Source organism: Leuresthes tenuis, unplaced genomic scaffold (genome assembly GCF_036924035.1).
Source record: "Leuresthes tenuis unplaced genomic scaffold, fLeuTen1.0.hap1 SCAF_16, whole genome shotgun sequence".
Lineage (NCBI taxonomy): Eukaryota > Metazoa > Chordata > Actinopteri > Atheriniformes > Atherinopsidae > Leuresthes > Leuresthes tenuis.
In genome coordinates, this window is record NW_027325370.1 from 22,817,127 (window position 1) to 22,833,139 (window position 16,013).

General features: G+C 38.9%; 3 protein-coding genes across 4 annotated transcripts; 2 read left to right on the top strand and 1 right to left on the bottom strand.

Moving 5' to 3' along the window:
- Positions 1-746: 746 nt before the first annotated feature.
- Positions 747-5,143, top strand: LOC140272414 (acidic mammalian chitinase-like). Its single transcript, XM_072367852.1, has 11 exons — positions 747-771; positions 862-891; positions 1,003-1,207; positions 1,690-1,746; positions 1,853-2,018; positions 2,240-2,364; positions 3,093-3,216; positions 3,339-3,521; positions 3,686-3,802; positions 4,623-4,767; positions 4,898-5,143. Exons 1-11 carry the CDS (start codon positions 747-749, stop codon positions 5,125-5,127), a joined length of 1,407 nt encoding a protein of 468 aa, XP_072223953.1. The 3' UTR covers positions 5,128-5,143.
- On the top strand, positions 1,161-9,222 carry LOC140272412 (acidic mammalian chitinase-like). Of its 2 annotated transcripts, XM_072367850.1 has the most exons (11): positions 6,308-6,390; positions 6,477-6,503; positions 6,637-6,841; positions 6,929-6,985; positions 7,096-7,261; positions 7,347-7,471; positions 7,551-7,674; positions 8,058-8,240; positions 8,350-8,466; positions 8,578-8,710; positions 8,878-9,222. In XM_072367850.1, exons 1-11 carry the CDS (start codon positions 6,366-6,368, stop codon positions 9,117-9,119), a joined length of 1,404 nt encoding a protein of 467 aa, XP_072223951.1. In that variant the 5' UTR covers positions 6,308-6,365; the 3' UTR covers positions 9,120-9,222. The 2 variants fall into 2 exon arrangements, with proteins under 2 accessions (XP_072223952.1, XP_072223951.1); XM_072367851.1 differs by lacking the exons at positions 6,308-6,390; positions 6,477-6,503; positions 6,637-6,841 and adding an exon at positions 1,161-1,207 and having other exon boundaries at positions 8,878-9,221.
- Positions 9,223-10,652: 1,430 nt separating this feature from the next.
- Positions 10,653-15,849, bottom strand: pm20d1.2 (peptidase M20 domain containing 1, tandem duplicate 2). The gene is made up of 13 exons (XM_072367849.1): positions 15,588-15,849; positions 15,366-15,452; positions 13,382-13,617; positions 13,187-13,273; positions 12,963-13,096; positions 12,708-12,827; positions 12,492-12,567; positions 12,352-12,413; positions 12,182-12,260; positions 12,026-12,097; positions 11,762-11,927; positions 11,571-11,670; positions 10,653-11,334 (listed from the first exon to the last, which is right to left on the bottom strand). The coding sequence occupies exons 1-13, from the start codon at positions 15,799-15,801 to the stop codon at positions 11,205-11,207; spliced, it is 1,563 nt and encodes a 520-aa protein (XP_072223950.1). The 5' UTR covers positions 15,802-15,849; the 3' UTR covers positions 10,653-11,204.
- Between the last annotated feature and the right edge of the window lie 164 nt (positions 15,850-16,013).

Sequence of the window (16,013 nt, forward strand, 5' to 3'; positions counted from 1 at the left end):
ATATATGATAGCAAAATGAAAGCCTCTGAACTTAAGACAAATTATCTGACAGGAGGCAGTTAAAACAAGAAAATCAAAACAATGTTCCTTTAATAAAGAGACCAGTTAATCAATTAACTGAGAAAATAGTTGAAATGATTAGTAAAGAGACTTATCATTGCTGCACCACTGTATCTCAACTTGCAGACAATGAGCCAGTGTGTGATATTACAAAACCAAAGATCTCTAAAGATTGTATTGTTATGTTTTCTCATAATATCACCATAAAAACCCACTTCATCTTGATAGTTATCATTATATCGTATCCTCTCTTCTGCATGAGGAGACCGGCTGGCCTGATCATTAAAAGAGACAAGTTTACGTAATGATGTGGACTGATCTATGTTTGTCAGGTAATAAACAGATAAACAGTATTAGAACTCATCACAGTCTCATGCGACCAAATGCATTGCAGCAATAAACTTCTTCTGAAGGATCCGCTGCAATTCTCTGGCATGCAGCCTTTGTCCCCATCTTATCTTCTATAAAAGGGGCTCCTCGTTGGGCCAGTGAGACAACCAGCACCTGAGAAAAGGTAAAAGCATGCAGAGCTTTTCGAAGCCTTCATTTAAGAAGGATAGAGGTTGTGCTGCGTGCAGCATTACTACCTGCTACAGGACATACAGGTTTGATTTACTCTTTCCAAAACCTCACAGCAATATTTACTCTTTCAGATCTATCTCAAGAAAAGGCTGAGCTAATACAATATGGCTCGAATGACAATCTTGGCTGGTGAGTTACTTTATTGTGGATTCATTCCCAAAGATTTTAAACAGATTATTAATCTATATGATAAATTGTAATTTTTTTTTTCTTTTACAGGATTGTCCCTTCTGGTGTGTCTTCAGATTGGTATGCTTTTCTTTCTTTCTTTTTTTTTTTTAAGTTAATGAAATAAGCTTCTTAATTGCAATCCATTACACTAAAAAAAGTAATGTCAGTCATTTCTTCCTTTTCCAAAAGTGTCTTCCACCAAAGTGGTGTGCTACTTCACCAACTGGTCCCAGTACAGGCCAGGTGCTGGCAGATTTGTCCCTGAAAACGTAGACCCCAACCTCTGCACACACCTGATCTACGCCTTCTCACAAATCAGCTCGTCAAATGAGCTGACAGCGTTCGAGTGGAATGATGAAACTCTCTATAAATCCTTCAATGGACTCAAAACTAGGTGAGCTGCTCCTGGCTGAATATCAATCCAACTGTTGGTTAACTGTTTGCGTGTACAAATTCTGATTACAAGAAACATTGTTGGGACGTGCTAGTAAATTTAGAAATGTGATATTATTCAGTGAATTTGCAGTACTCATTCTTCCGAGGTACTTCATTTATGTCTGATATTTGTAAATGTACACTCAGATCACCTTCACACAGAGGAAAAACATCAATTAAAAAACTCAAATAAAAGGAAATCAGGTGGCATTGCTGTGTTTTATATCTTTTGCATCAAACTTGGCAGAATAGCGTCATTTTAAAAATGTCTTCTCTCTTTCATAGAACTGTTCTGGAACTATGGCAACTTTGATATCATAAATGCATACATTTTACTTGTAAAATACAATTTTTTACATGGTGTTATATCATGTACAAGATCTAACTTTTCATACAGAGCATAAACATAACTCTTCTTGTTTTTCCACATCTGCTTCACAGGAACCCTGAGCTGAAGACCCTGCTGGCTGTCGGAGGGTGGAACTTTGGAACAACGCGGTGAGTCCTCAAACTCCAAAAGCATCGAGATATGAGATATGAAACTATTGGATCATATAGTAAGGAAAAACTTCACAAACAGTTAATTTTTTGCAAATGTGTACAGATTTACCATCATGACTTCAAATTCCTTCAACCGCCAGAAGTTTATCGATTCTACCATCAAATTCTTGAGACTTCATGGCTTTGATGGGCTGGATGTGGACTGGGAATATCCTGCAGCACGAGGAAGCCCATCATGGGACAAGAGAAAGTTTACAGTCCTCTGCAAGGTCAGTTTAGAAATGAAAATCTTCCCCCGGTTAGCAGCTGTAGCAGAGAACAGGATGATTTGAATCACCCACATCCTATGATTTAGCAGTCAAACATTTGTAGCCTTTGCATTTTTACTAAGAAATGTGTGACGGAGCTTATGTTTGTTTTTACTCCAAAGTCTTTAGGAATTAACTGAATACACAGCGCTAACACTGACAAATTCCCCTCTTGCATTTAGGAATTACTTTCTGCCTTTGAGAAGGAAGCAGCAAGGACCAAACAACCACGACTGCTGCTCACGGCCGCAGTGGCAGCTGGGAAGGGAATCATTGATGCCGGTTATGAGATTGATGATGTGTCTAAGTGAGTTAACATTACGAAGAGTTGTTGATATTCCTTCTTTCCCACCTGTTTTAATAGGGCAACACATGCAGTTTTCCTATGTTCAAAGCTAGCTCTGTTTAATACCACATGTCAAAGGTTTACTGGGCCAGCTAACCCTTTTTCAGCGGAGGAAGAGACGGCAGTGCATCCTACTCAAAGTGTTATTAACTGACCTTTTTTCCGATCGTGCCATAAAGAATCGGCCAAGAATGTCATGCTGCACACAGTGCAGTACAGTTGCTTAACGTAGTGGAGCTAATTTGCAGCGGTTTTATGCAGTACGACACAATAGACTGAAATGCTGCGCAATTGATGCCTTAATAGGTACAGTAAAAGATAATCACAATAATACATTTCTCAGTACAATACTGCTCAGTTAACAGCTTTAGAATGCAGTTTTTTTTACAGTGAAAAGTGAATAGTTAGAATGACATCAGTTAAATAAAATTACAAACAGAACAGCTGGATCACATGTGTATTACTGCAAATGTTGTGCTCCACTGTAGGATTTTTTTTTTTTATCCTACTGGGATGGACAACAATAACAATAAAACCTATGATAAAGAGACATAATTACATAGTGTCAATATTAACCATTTCAGAAAAATGGCAATCATATTAAAACTGGGGTGTCATTTTTGGGGAGACCTTTTTAAGGATTATAATTTTGAAGACTGTAAATTTGCTTTGTTTCATGATGTTAACAGGTACCTGGACTTTCTGAATGTCATGACCTATGACTTCCATGGATCCTGGGATTCATTCACCGGCCACAACAGCCCTCTGTACGCCAGCTCTGCTGATGTAGGCAGCTACAAATACTACAATGTGGTAAGTGAAATGCTCATCAAGAGCTCATGTTGGATATTCAGCAGACTGAATGAGGAACATGTCTTTGTTTTTATCATGCATTCTTCCTTTTTTTTTACGCTCTCTCTCTTGTTTTGCTATAGGATTTTGCCATGAGATACTGGAGAGACAAAGGGGCTCCTCTTGAGAAGCTCCTGGTTGGTTTTCCCACATATGGGCGCACATTCCGCACATCATCAGCAGACACCGGTGTTGCAACACCAGCCAGTGGGGCAGCCTCTGCTGGACCCTACACCAGAGAAGCTGGAGTGTTGTCCTACTATGAGGTCAGTCAACACAAAGCTACTCATGTGCGATATATCACACCTGAAAGTCGCACTGAAATATTGGATTTCTATGAGACATAAATAGATGTTTCAAAAAATTAGATCCCAAACCATTTGAGGATTTTTGGGGGGGGTTTTGGTATAACTTTCTTCCATTTCTGTAGGTTTGTACCTTCCTCCGTGAAGGCAGTGAACAATGGATTGAAGAACAGATGGTGCCGTACGCCATCAAAGGAAATGAGTGGGTGGGCTTTGACAACAAGAACAGCTATGAAATCAAGGTAATACATACTATCCTTTACGTATATATGTCTGAGGAGATAATACAAATTAGATAACAGTTGGATATCATTATCTGCTAATTATGTAAGATTGTCTGTTGAATTAGCTCAGACACTGGGTGCAGCAAATGATAACGAAGCTGCACACTCAGCACATACAGGTTTTAATAACTAAGACTGAGCAGTAGATGGCACTCTTGTTACAAGGTTTGAGCTTCCACAAATATCACCGCAGGTCTGAGATCTGTTTTTATCAGCTTGGGATGACAGCACATTTTATGATTCAAGTAGTTTATGTTACATATGGTGACGTTCTAATTAAATCTTAATGACATGTTTGTATGCTAACAGATAAAGATTTCCAAATCATTAAGAATTGTAACCCAGGCAATTAGGAAATTAAACCACTGGTGCACAAATCAGACAAAGGCAAGAACTACAATTTCCAAGAAAAAAGAAAATAGTAGAAGGGATTTCCTTTCTGAAATTTCCACTTTGTTTCCTGTGAAATACGAGAGGGCTTTTTTTAAACCTCCAGCCCACTAAAAATCAATAAAATCAAAACACTGGGAGGGATAAACCTTTAAACTCACAGTGATGTACAGGTTTCAGAATGATAACAGGATGCTAAATCGATTGTTAAAACAAGGCACCTTTTAAAACTGGTAATAACTCATTATTTCACTTAGGGTGGGTGGAAAATGTTGGTGTTTTTGATGACTTGATACTTCTTCAAATTGATCTTGAAATGTTTTCGTTAACGTACATGTTTAAAACCACAAAACTAGAATTTCTAAAATCGAACGCTGATATTTCACAGGCACAATATGTGAAAGATAACAAATTTGGAGGAGTATTCGTGTGGTCTCTGGATCTGGATGACTTTTCTGGAGAGTTCTGTGGTCAGGGAAAATATCCCCTCATTAGCCACCTCCGCTCTCTTCTGGATTCAGGTACACATGAACGTTCACCACTGACATAATCTCCATAAATGTAAAATCTGCCTCCCGAAATCTCCTTCAATGTCGTTCTACTTAATACGTGTTCTAGATTATATACCAGTCACTCCTGAAACCACACCAGCCGTCACTGCAGCCCATCCCGATCCAGATGTAACCACGACAGCTGCTACCTCTACCACTGCCAAAACTACTACAACTGCTGTTTCTGGAGGCGATTTCTGCACCGGAAAGCCCGATGGCTTGTACAAAAATGACAAGGATGAAAACTCCTTCTATCAGTGTGTTAATGGAATAACATACATGCAGAGATGTCAGCCTAATCTTGTTTACAAGGAGATATGCAAATGCTGCGACTGGCCTTAAATAAAAGCCATATATCTATCAAACAAGAAAGTGTTGTACTGTCATTTTGTCCATGGTGGCCACACCAGCAGGACCCCGTCCACAGTGCCTTCTAAATGCTACATAAACCACAAAGCAAATTTCTCCTGAAAACCTGAAATAAATCATTTGTAAAGCATCAAATATTATGTGAAATCAGGACCTGCCTTAATACTTGAATAAGTAGGTATCTCTAATCTCTTCATTTGGTTTTGAAGTATTTCCTTGCTGTATGAGTCTTTTAACACTATTTGTGAAGCCAAAAAAGACCATTTTTAAATCTTGGCCAAGAGCAAAAGAGGTTCAAAGTGCCTCAGCTGTACTTTCTATATAAACTATTCACCAGGTGAAGTTGTGCTGCTTTAAAAGCAATGCCTTTCCTTTTTTCTTTTCCTTAAGTTACTCCCTGGTGAATAGAAATCATCAGATTTTGTCTGTGTGCTTTTTTTTAATGGCACTCCAACTTATTGTGCTTGAAAGCTGAGTGGGTTATGTTGCTTATCAAATGATTAAATCTATGGAGACAAATAAATATCCTTTCACCCATTCCCTTTGAAATTTCCTTACCTTGTATGGCTTCTCCTTTTTCTCTACTGCTCCCTCTTCAGCAACTCCACTTTTTCTGACCGTCCATGTGTACAATCAAATCAGGGCTATGAGAAACAGGGGCTAAATAGAAGAAATCTACAGGAGAAATCTACAGGATATATAATTACAGAACGTAAACACATTTTTGGATTACATTTTGACATCTAAAATAAAATTCTGAAACTGTAAATGAGCATAATACAGGCTTCTTAAAGCTACCAACATAAATTTCATGACTTTCATGGCAGATGTGCAAAAGTTTGTTTGCGTGCATTTCTGCCATGTTGTGTCTTAAAAGAGTAAAATAAAAAATGTTTCATTGGCTGTATTAAATGCATGTGAATTCAGCTTTCATGATGAATAATTCAGGACAATCTTTTCTGCATGCCCAGACTGTTTACACTGAAAATCAGAATAGGTTTGGTTTTATGTTTTCTTTGTGAGGTCGAAGATCTTTCTTTATCACCATTTGATTTACACAGATGACGCAACAGAGGAACATCCCTAACTGTGGTTGATATTTGTTCTGGGTTAATGATCATCGTGGCAAGTGTATTCCTTTTTGTTACCTAAAGACACTTACTCAGAACTTGATTTTCGACTTTGCTAGAGTGTGTTTACATGCAACTGCCATGAGTAAGCTAATTCTATTAGCAGGTAAGTGGCAAAGAAAAAGATGACACTTTATTCAAAACTATTTCTACCAACAGTAACATTCGCTGTCTAAATCTGCAACTCTACAGGGTTCTGTCTGTCCTTGAGCTGTCTGGGTGAGTTTATAAATGATACAGTATTCCTTCATATTGGATGGTCATATATTTGATATACATATATATATATATATATATATATATATATATATATAAAATCGCTAATAACAACAACCTTTTCTTTTATTTTTAGTGTCATCGTCCAGATTGGTGTGCTATTTCACTAACTGGTCCCAGTACAGACAAGGGAATGGGAAGTTTTTGCCTTCAAACATTGATCCAAACCTGTGCACCCACCTGATCTATGCCTTCTCTGGCATAAACGAGGCAAATGAGTTAGTCACTATAGAATGGAATGATGAGGAACTCTATAAATCCTTTAATGAACTCAAACAAAGGTCGGTCCATTTCTTTCTGGCATTTTCACACGTAAACTATAATGCAAAATAAACTTTGTTTTCACCTGAATCCGCATATTCCCACAGGAATTCATCTCTTAAAACCCTGCTGGCAGTTGGAGGCTGGAACTTCGGAACACAAAAGTGTGATATTTACCCAGAAATACCCAGAATAAAATCGATGAATATTATCTAAATTGTACACACTGCGTGTCCTCTTGTTAGTATCTCTCTTTTCTCAAACTCTTTCCCAGATTCACTACAATGGTGTCAACACAAGCCAACAGAAATACATTTATCCAGTCTTCTATCAAACTACTAAGAAAACATGACTTTGATGGACTAGACTTGGACTGGGAATACCCTGCAGCAAGAGGAAGCCCTCTAGAGGACAAGCAGAAATTCACAGCGTTATGCAAGGTCACGTCGAGTATTACTGGTCAGATGCTCAAATAATGTTTAATATGAGCGATGAAGTGATTCCTCTTTGATTGTGTGTTTATAGGAGCTTCTCGAGGCCTATGAGACCGAGGGAACGGCGACTGGGCGGCCAAGGTTAATGATCTCTGCTGCTGTGTCTGCTGGGAAAGGAACCATTGATGCTGGTTATGAGATTGCAGAAATAGCAAAGTATGCTGACAGTATTTTCAACACTATCCATCCGTCTTTGGTTGGCTGTTTTGGTGAACGTGATCTTACATTCTATCAGGTATCTGGATTTTATCAACGTGATGACATATGACTTTCATGGCACCTGGGAGGGAGTCACAGGACATCACAGTCCCTTATACAAAGGATCCCATGACACAGGGGGAAATGCTTACCTGAATACTGTGAGTACAGGAGTGTACGTTTTTTTATTCCGGCCTTCTTCTTTTTGCTTTTCTCAGTAAGTGCACAACCGCTCACCTGTGTTTTTTTTTTATTTGGGGCATAAAAAAAAAGAAAAGAGGAATGGAAATGCTAATATTTTAAGCTTGACCAAAAAAAAAAAATGGTGTATAGTGAATGCAAAATATGAACGTACAACAGAAGCATAGCAGGACATAAAGCTCGAGACTTAATAGGCTGCTCACACGCATCTGATATGTGTGAAGCAATGCAAAAACAAATTCTGTTCTTTTATCATTTAATATTCAAATGCACTCATTCTCATTTACAGATTTAACTGTGTTGGGAAAAAAAAGTTGATGTCATCTTTTACTTTACGTGGCAGGACTTTGCTATGCGGTACTGGAGGGACAAAGGAACACCTGTCGAAAAGCTAAACATGGGCTTTGCTACATACGGACGAATATTTCGTCTCTCTACTCAATCCAGTCAAGTCGGAGCCCCGGCCAGCGGTCCGGCCAATGCCGGTGCTTTCACACGAGAGGCCGGCTTCTGGTCCTACTACGAGGTGAAAGTGTCGACTTTATTCAGTCGTACCTCCGTAATGTTATCATTAAGTCAACAGAGTACCTTAACAAAGAGTTTTTTTTAAATGAAAAGTACAACCCTATTTTCAGATCTGCACTTTTCTTGAAGGGGCCAGTGTTCAGCTGATTGAGGATCAGAAAGTTCCATATGCCATCAAACAAAATGAGTGGGTTGGCTATGACAACAAAGAAAGTTTCAATACCAAGGTAGTTTATATAAATATTTTCAATAATCAGAGGGTAACCCATTCACAATCTGTATAATGTAAAGGTGTATACTACAGCATTACTGAAGAGGCTGTATCATTCTTTATTCAGGCCCGTTATCTAAAAGACAACCATTTTGGAGGAGCCTTTGTCTGGGCTCTGGACCTAGATGACTTCAATGGACAGTTTTGTGGACAGGGACAGTATACTCTCATCAACTACCTCCGCTCCCTTCTGGCCTCAGGTAAAAAAAAAAAAAAAGAATATATATAAAAAAATATATATATATGATCTACACTTCATGTTTTAGTTATTTGACTCATGTTTACTTTGGCTGTACTAAATAATGCTGTTATCTAATGTTAACAACAATCTGATACAGTACTTTTGTCTGATATATTACTTCTCCAGATCTTCCTCCCCTTCCCCCGACAGAAACCCCACGGCCGTACACCACACCTCGTCCCCGACCAACAGTCACTAGTTCCCCCAAAATAACCGACAACTTCTGCGCTACAAAGACTGGTGGGGTTTATCCCCACCCCGATAAACCAGGTAGTTTTTACAACTGTGCCAACGGCATCACCTGGATCCAGAACTGCCCAGATGGCTTAGTCTTTCGAGACAGCTGCAAATGCTGTGGCTGGCCCTAAAGACTCATTACGTGAGCCGTTGGGGAAAATTTTTTAAATCCCAATCAATTCCAACAAATCACTATTTCTTAACTAAGCTTCAAGTTCACACACAATAAAAAAACCATGATAAAAAAAAAGAGTTGATCCTTGGCCTTTTTTTTCTTGATGGACTATTGCACAAAGACTATTTCAAGTCAATAAATTAGTTGTGTTATAATTATAACAGCAGATTCACTTTGTTTGTGCGATAATGGCATAAACTTAGACCTGTTGTGGCAGAAATAAAGGTTCTGAAATTGAAATTGAATATGTTGAGCCTCAATTGTTTGTTAAGCAAAAAACCAGCCCTGTTGTTGGCCTTTTTTCACAAACGCATATCAAATCTACAGCATATTTTTCAAGAGGCGCATAAGTAATACTGCGTTTTCAGGTTTTGAATGTCACATTTTCTATCAATCACCTCTCCTTATTAGGACTTTATCTGTACCAGGGTTGTTTCAGAATTTCTGGATGTGCTCAATCTGTATTCTTTTCACCAGTTTTAAGGAGTTTGGGCTCAAATGGGAAAAAGTGATTTTCGCTTCCTCAAAGTGTTTTTTTTATCTATATTTTTAGCAACATTTGGATTTGAATTGGAATCACAGTTACATTTAGTTCTCTTTTTCAGTCACCGTATTCCCCCGGTGTTGCTGACTGATAAGTCAGATCCAAAGTTTCTTCTTCTCTACTTCTTTATGGGCTGATATCTTCCTTTTGGCAGTTGTACATGTTGTGTTTTGAATTTCCATTCGGAGCATTATCTGTGCTTTAGTTTGGATTAGTCTGCAGTAGGGCTGTTAAAAGCCTCTGGCAGTTATAAATCCTCTAAAAACTCATCTGCGCATTTCCAAATTGTACACTTTGAAATTTTTGCCAGGAATAAACCTCTCGTGGCTCTGTGTCTCATACCTTAATTGTATGTCCTAAATTTTTGGACACTAAATTGTTTTTTATTAAAATCTTTTTTTTTTTTTTTTAAAGTTGTTAAAAAATTGTTTTGACGATACAATAGTGCATTCAAGCACAACTAAATGCTCATTCTAAATGTATATCTGGAAGTTATAGGTCCACACATTATACAGATATCATCTCCACTAACATTTGAGACATGAAATTCCAGCGATTGATTTATCTGTAGAGATCATGATCTCCTCTGGATTTCTGTCAATTACCACACAACCTTCTGTTTAATAAATTAATTATGCCATAATTTAAACTGGAATGAGTGGAAAGAGTTAGCAAATTGTAAAAAAGTGCAACTGAATGCTTCTTTTAAATATTTTAAATACAACATAAATCATTATCATCATTAATTTTAATCATAACATCACAAAATGCAAACATATACCTAAACTCATGTGATATGTATTATGTCAAACATTTTGGAGCATTTTAAAGTTAACCACTGTATTAAAGTGGTACAATGACGCTGATAAGGTGGTGTACAAATTCAAATCCCATTTAGAGATCTGGATTCCTTTTAACCCGTCAGTCAGTAACACCTCACCTCAGTTCAAAGATAAATACTCTTTATTCAGCAATAGGAAATAGCACATTGTCAGCATCTCCACAGAAGCAGCATATTTTTGTTTTAATAATCTCAAATGTGCATAACACAATTATTGTATGGAACGTTCAATAACAGTGCAGTAGTGGCTCACAAAAAAAATTTAAATAAATAAATCATTCATGTGTTATCAAATTGTACCAAAACAAATTTTGGTTTCATAATAAAAGTAGTCGACCACAAAAGCTTAGTCTCAGTAGCTGAAGGCACACTTGCTCCACAATTATTCACAATTAATTATCATATTTCCAGCCAAAGTCATTTAGAAAAAGCCCATTTTGGCGCCAAACTGCAGATTTAAATCATTTGCTTTTAAAACTTAATGGACACAGGACTAATTCAACTCAAGATCCCATCTTGAGCTGTTCAAATAAATCAACCCAACAACAAGATGCTTTTGAATGAATCACAATTAAATTAAAGTCAATTCTATTCTAGTCATATGTCACCAAATCGTAACAGGTCGTTTCGGAGCAGCTTGCAGTGAGGTAAGTTCATCAGAGCTCATGGACAGAGCTGTGTGGCTCTGGGAGCCTCTGAATGTCACAGTTTTGGAACAGATTGAAGTAAAATACAACGAGCTCCTCGTAGTTATTTTTGGAAATCCTTTCATTAATGCCGTGAAACCTAAGAGAGAGAGAGAAAAAAAAAGTTTCCTTCATTGTTTCCCTCTTAATATACATATCAGTAAAGTTTGAGATGTTAAAACTAGGCCTCAAATTTCTTTCACAAACATGATCCAACAGCAACGAGCTCTTTTGTTCAAGGAGCTGCCTTCTCGTCACGGACCGCAAGAATTTAAGTGACTGCAGCAAGTTTTCCTTAAACCATTTCAATCAGCATCTAATGTACAAAGTTCTCACCTCTGAGCATCACCTGGTTTAAACCAGACAGGAGCGAAACGATAAATGTCGTTGGTCAGGTCTTTGAAGTGTCGACTGTCTGTGTTCCCGATACAGATACCTGCACATGCCAACGTTAGGTATCAAAGCTTCAGCAAAGACTTTGATCCAAATAAACCAGATTCATACAGTCACATTTATCTGGATTCTACCTGGGGCAACCGTAACCGTTGGAAACACATCCAACACAGTTCTCTTAATGATCTGGTAGCCAAAGGACTTCTCATCAGAGGAGCTGACGGGTAGAGGGTCAAATCCATGAATGAGTTCTATTTTCACTCGCTGGTCTCCGACCGTAGCCTCGATGAGGTCCAGGACCTGGATGAGTCAGCGTACATCTTTATTAAACTCCTGTGCTCATCATGAGACCTCAATTATTCTAAATGAAAAAAAAGGGAGGAATCAAAAGACTATACCTCTTGTAATGAATGTGCAGAGTGGATCCGTAGATTTACATGAGCTTCAGCGTGGGAGGGAATGATATTCACCTTAAAGAGGGCAGATAATACTGAATTATCATAAAAAAGTGCTTGTAATCTGAATTACCTGAAGTTAAAAATGTTTAGCTGTACCTTAACTCCTGCATTAAACATGGTGACTGCTGTGGTTGTCCTCACAAAAGCATTAGTGTCTGGTTTCCGTTCAAGTACCCTGCGACAAGCAAAAACATACCGATTGCTCTATCTGATTAAAAAAACCATGAGATGAAAACATGCTGAGTGAATCTTAGGGGTGCAATTACCTGCCAAGAAGTGGAGAGAACAGCCATAAATTGGACATGACAAACTTCATTGGGAGTTTGAACTGAGGTAGAAGAATGAGCAACAGTGTAAGTACACAGAAAGATGGAAAACTCGTCATCTTTCGCTACGTTCCCCCTACCTTGTGGGCCAGATGCTCAAAGGTTTCACGTTCAGGCCCGTGACCAAATAACCTCGGCATGGGGCTCTCCTCCAGTCTGAGGAAAGAGCGAGACAAGGTTGTAGAAATGTGAAAAGACATATATCATGTTAGAATATGATCACAGCACGACCAGTACGAGTCATTGGGAAAATAACTCCCTAAAAGAAATGCTGTTTGAAGAAATTTGCCTCTCACCTTTTAACTGCTGCAGCCAAGATCCCAATGCTGGACTCCCTGGGAGGCATTGAGGAGTGACCAGGAGCCATAGATACACTAAGCTTCACATTGGCTGAGCCTTTTTCACTTAGCCCAATTCTGCAAAACAGGTAGCCAACACTTAAACGCAGAATGAGAGACGCACTTCCACTATGTACCTCTATCAAGCTCGGCCAAAAGCTGCAAACTTAGAATCATGCTGCGTTGTTACATCCGACTACGGTGATTTCTCACAAGGCAGCAGGTCCTTCAAGACCACTGATGACTCCGTCGAGCACAGCCAGGCCTTCATCCAGTACGAAGGACAGCTTCACGCCACGCTGCTTCAGCACACGCACGATGTTCATCGCCCCATTGTAACCGCTTACCTTCAAACATAGAAGAGCTCAGATTTTGAATCTTATCTGACCAAGTAAACATGAGAATAGTTTCATGAATTTCATGAATCCTTAACATACTTCTTCATCGTGACCAAGACCAATGTAAAATCCCCTGCGTGGGGCGTAGCCTTTGATCAGCAAGTACTCCAGCGCTTGAAGTATTCCCTAGAAAGAAAGTAAGTCTAGTCTAGCTCATGCATGTACTGGTTTATAAGAGCGTAACTCAGCTCTATTCAACAGTAAGCTCACACAAAATATCACTTGTTCTCATACCATTAAAGGGCTCTTGTCGTCTATGGTCCCTCTACCGTAGATGAAGCCATCTATCTCTGCGGCAGAAAATGGTGGGGCTTCCCAGCCGTCGGACTCTGTGGCAGGTACTACATCAATGTGGGCCAGCAGCAGGTACGGCGCCAAGTCAGGCTGTGATCCTTGCACCCGAAACAGGTGGCTGTAATTAGCAACCAGCTCGTGATCAACCAAGCTTGAAGAGAAAACTGTAGGGAAGGCTGACAAAGAAAGATGAAGACACCCTTAATGGCGGAAATCTTTCAGTTACCTCTTGTGGAGCGTCTGATGTTAATTCTTCAGTTGTCTTGACAAAAAAAGCTTTGCTGAAAACTCTGGTTTAGAAACTAAAACATGCCTCTCCTCAGAAGAAAGAAACTTGTAGCCTTTAAGTCAACGAGAACCACAAATACATCTCATTGTGTGAGACTTTATTATAATAGAAGACAAATCAGCAGCTGTTTGACTAGTAAATCATTTCTCTAAACAAGATGCAGCTGCCGTCAGCTGCTGCTCGTTTGCGGGTTTCTCTTTTGCCTTCAGGAAGTAAAAAGGATGTACATAAGGACTGAAGTCAGCTGACTGATGCAATCATTTAAGAACGATTGAAGAACAATCATATCAAGCTATTATCCATCTGTACCGTGAAGCACTTTTTTTCCCCCAGTTCTGCAGCATTTGACTGGATGGGAGCAGTACGCACTTCAGAATTCATCTTGCTGCTTGTATTAGAAATCATATTATCCATAAACACCAGTGAATCAGCCACACATACCCATGCCATCACATTTCCTTTCCATCTGAAATATCATGTGGTATGCTTTCCCTTTTCGGTTCTCTTTTCTTCCAACCACAAGTTAAAATCAGTTTCATCTGTTTAAGGATCTTCTTGGCATTTTTGTGGCTCCATGTTTCTGTATGTGAACACCGGTTTGCATCTTGAGGAAGACCAACTGTACGGACATTGATGAAGGTGTCTGCAGACGTCGACAGTGATACTTCTACCTCAGCTACAGAATTTTGACTTTGTAAGATGTTTTTCTTCAATCATCCACCCCAGGTGTTTTCTGTCCTCTTCCAGGACTTGTGGAGCTGGTAAGCTGGGAAGTGCATTCCTTATTTTTTTAAAAACAAACTAAATTATTGTTTTTGCCACTTTTCTATGGCCTTACTCAATAACCCAGATTCCACTCACATCAACATCATCACATCAACATCTCTTTTGGCACGCAACCCTAGAAAATGCAAATCCAGGTGTCACCATCAACTTCCAACTTTTTATGTTCTTAACTTCACATGAAATCACAGCATAGCCGACCTCATCTTGCCATTTAAACTACTTGGGCTTGTTTTAAACATTATTATATAATATATTCAAAATAAATACGTTGGAGCCAGTGAGAACAGGGACTACATAAAATCGGCTGTAACTTCAGAGAGGTTGAGGCTGTAGTTTTATCAACTTCCTTAAATTCAAGTCTCAAGTATATTTCTGAATCACATCTCAATTGCTTCAATTCAAATTACCGGTGAGTAAATTGTATTGTCAATCGTATGTAAATCACTTAATAATTGGCAGATTGGTTGGTAGAAAAAAGATTGTTGTAGCACGGTTTTGATAAATAAACAAATCCAATAATGATATTAATCATCAATAAATGTAAAGGAGCAGGAAACGCCTGCAATTCAACGACTATCAATGTCACATGCAAGACTGTATGCTATCCTTTGACCCAAGGCACGAGATTTTATTGAAGGCTAATGTTAGCTTAAGCTTGCAGCTAACTCAGTGTAAACACGGTTAGCATGTAGTAAGTGAAACAGTGTCCGCTTAGCTTCAAGCGACCAGGGTGAAATACGAGTCCATAAGTGCAAACTGGTGTCACAGTGGATGGTTTTAGAAGCATAAACAAAACGTGTAAACGGGCCGCTTTGTCAGCCACTGTCTTTCGGGGGCAGTTGACTTTACCTTTACGGAGCAGCCTGTCAAACTCACGCAGCGCGGTGGTGTTGCTCTCCGTCTCAGAGAATGACACCGTGGGGATCCTGATAGCCTCTGGATGAATGAAGAGAAACACGCATGTTACGGATGATAAAAAGTGTCGCCATTTCATCCAACTAACCTATACTATGAGCCTAACACCTCTTGCTGAAACTAGCTGTTACCAGTAACAAGCACGAGCTGAATTACCTTTAAAATTCGCGAGCAGCTCCTCTCTCTGATGTTGGTCTATGACAAGCGAAATGTTATTAGTCTTTTCCCAGTGGGAGAGTTGAAGTCCGACATTCACGTCCAGTGAGAGAGTCCTGATGAATGCCACTGTAAATAACACTAATACTACAATAAGCAAGCTGCTAATTATAATCTTTACAAATTTGAACATTTTGAACTTTGAATCTGACATTTTAACGTGCCTGTTGTGACAGCGGAACTCGGAGAGACTGTAGCTGTGTGCAGGCTGCAATGTTTGTCATTGTTCAGCAAGAGCCACCTGCTGGCCTGAAAGAATGCTCATATATACATATATATATATACATATATACATATATACATATATATATATAGCATTGTGTAATTTAAGCATGAAATTAAAACTTAAAATTCTGATTAGTTTGA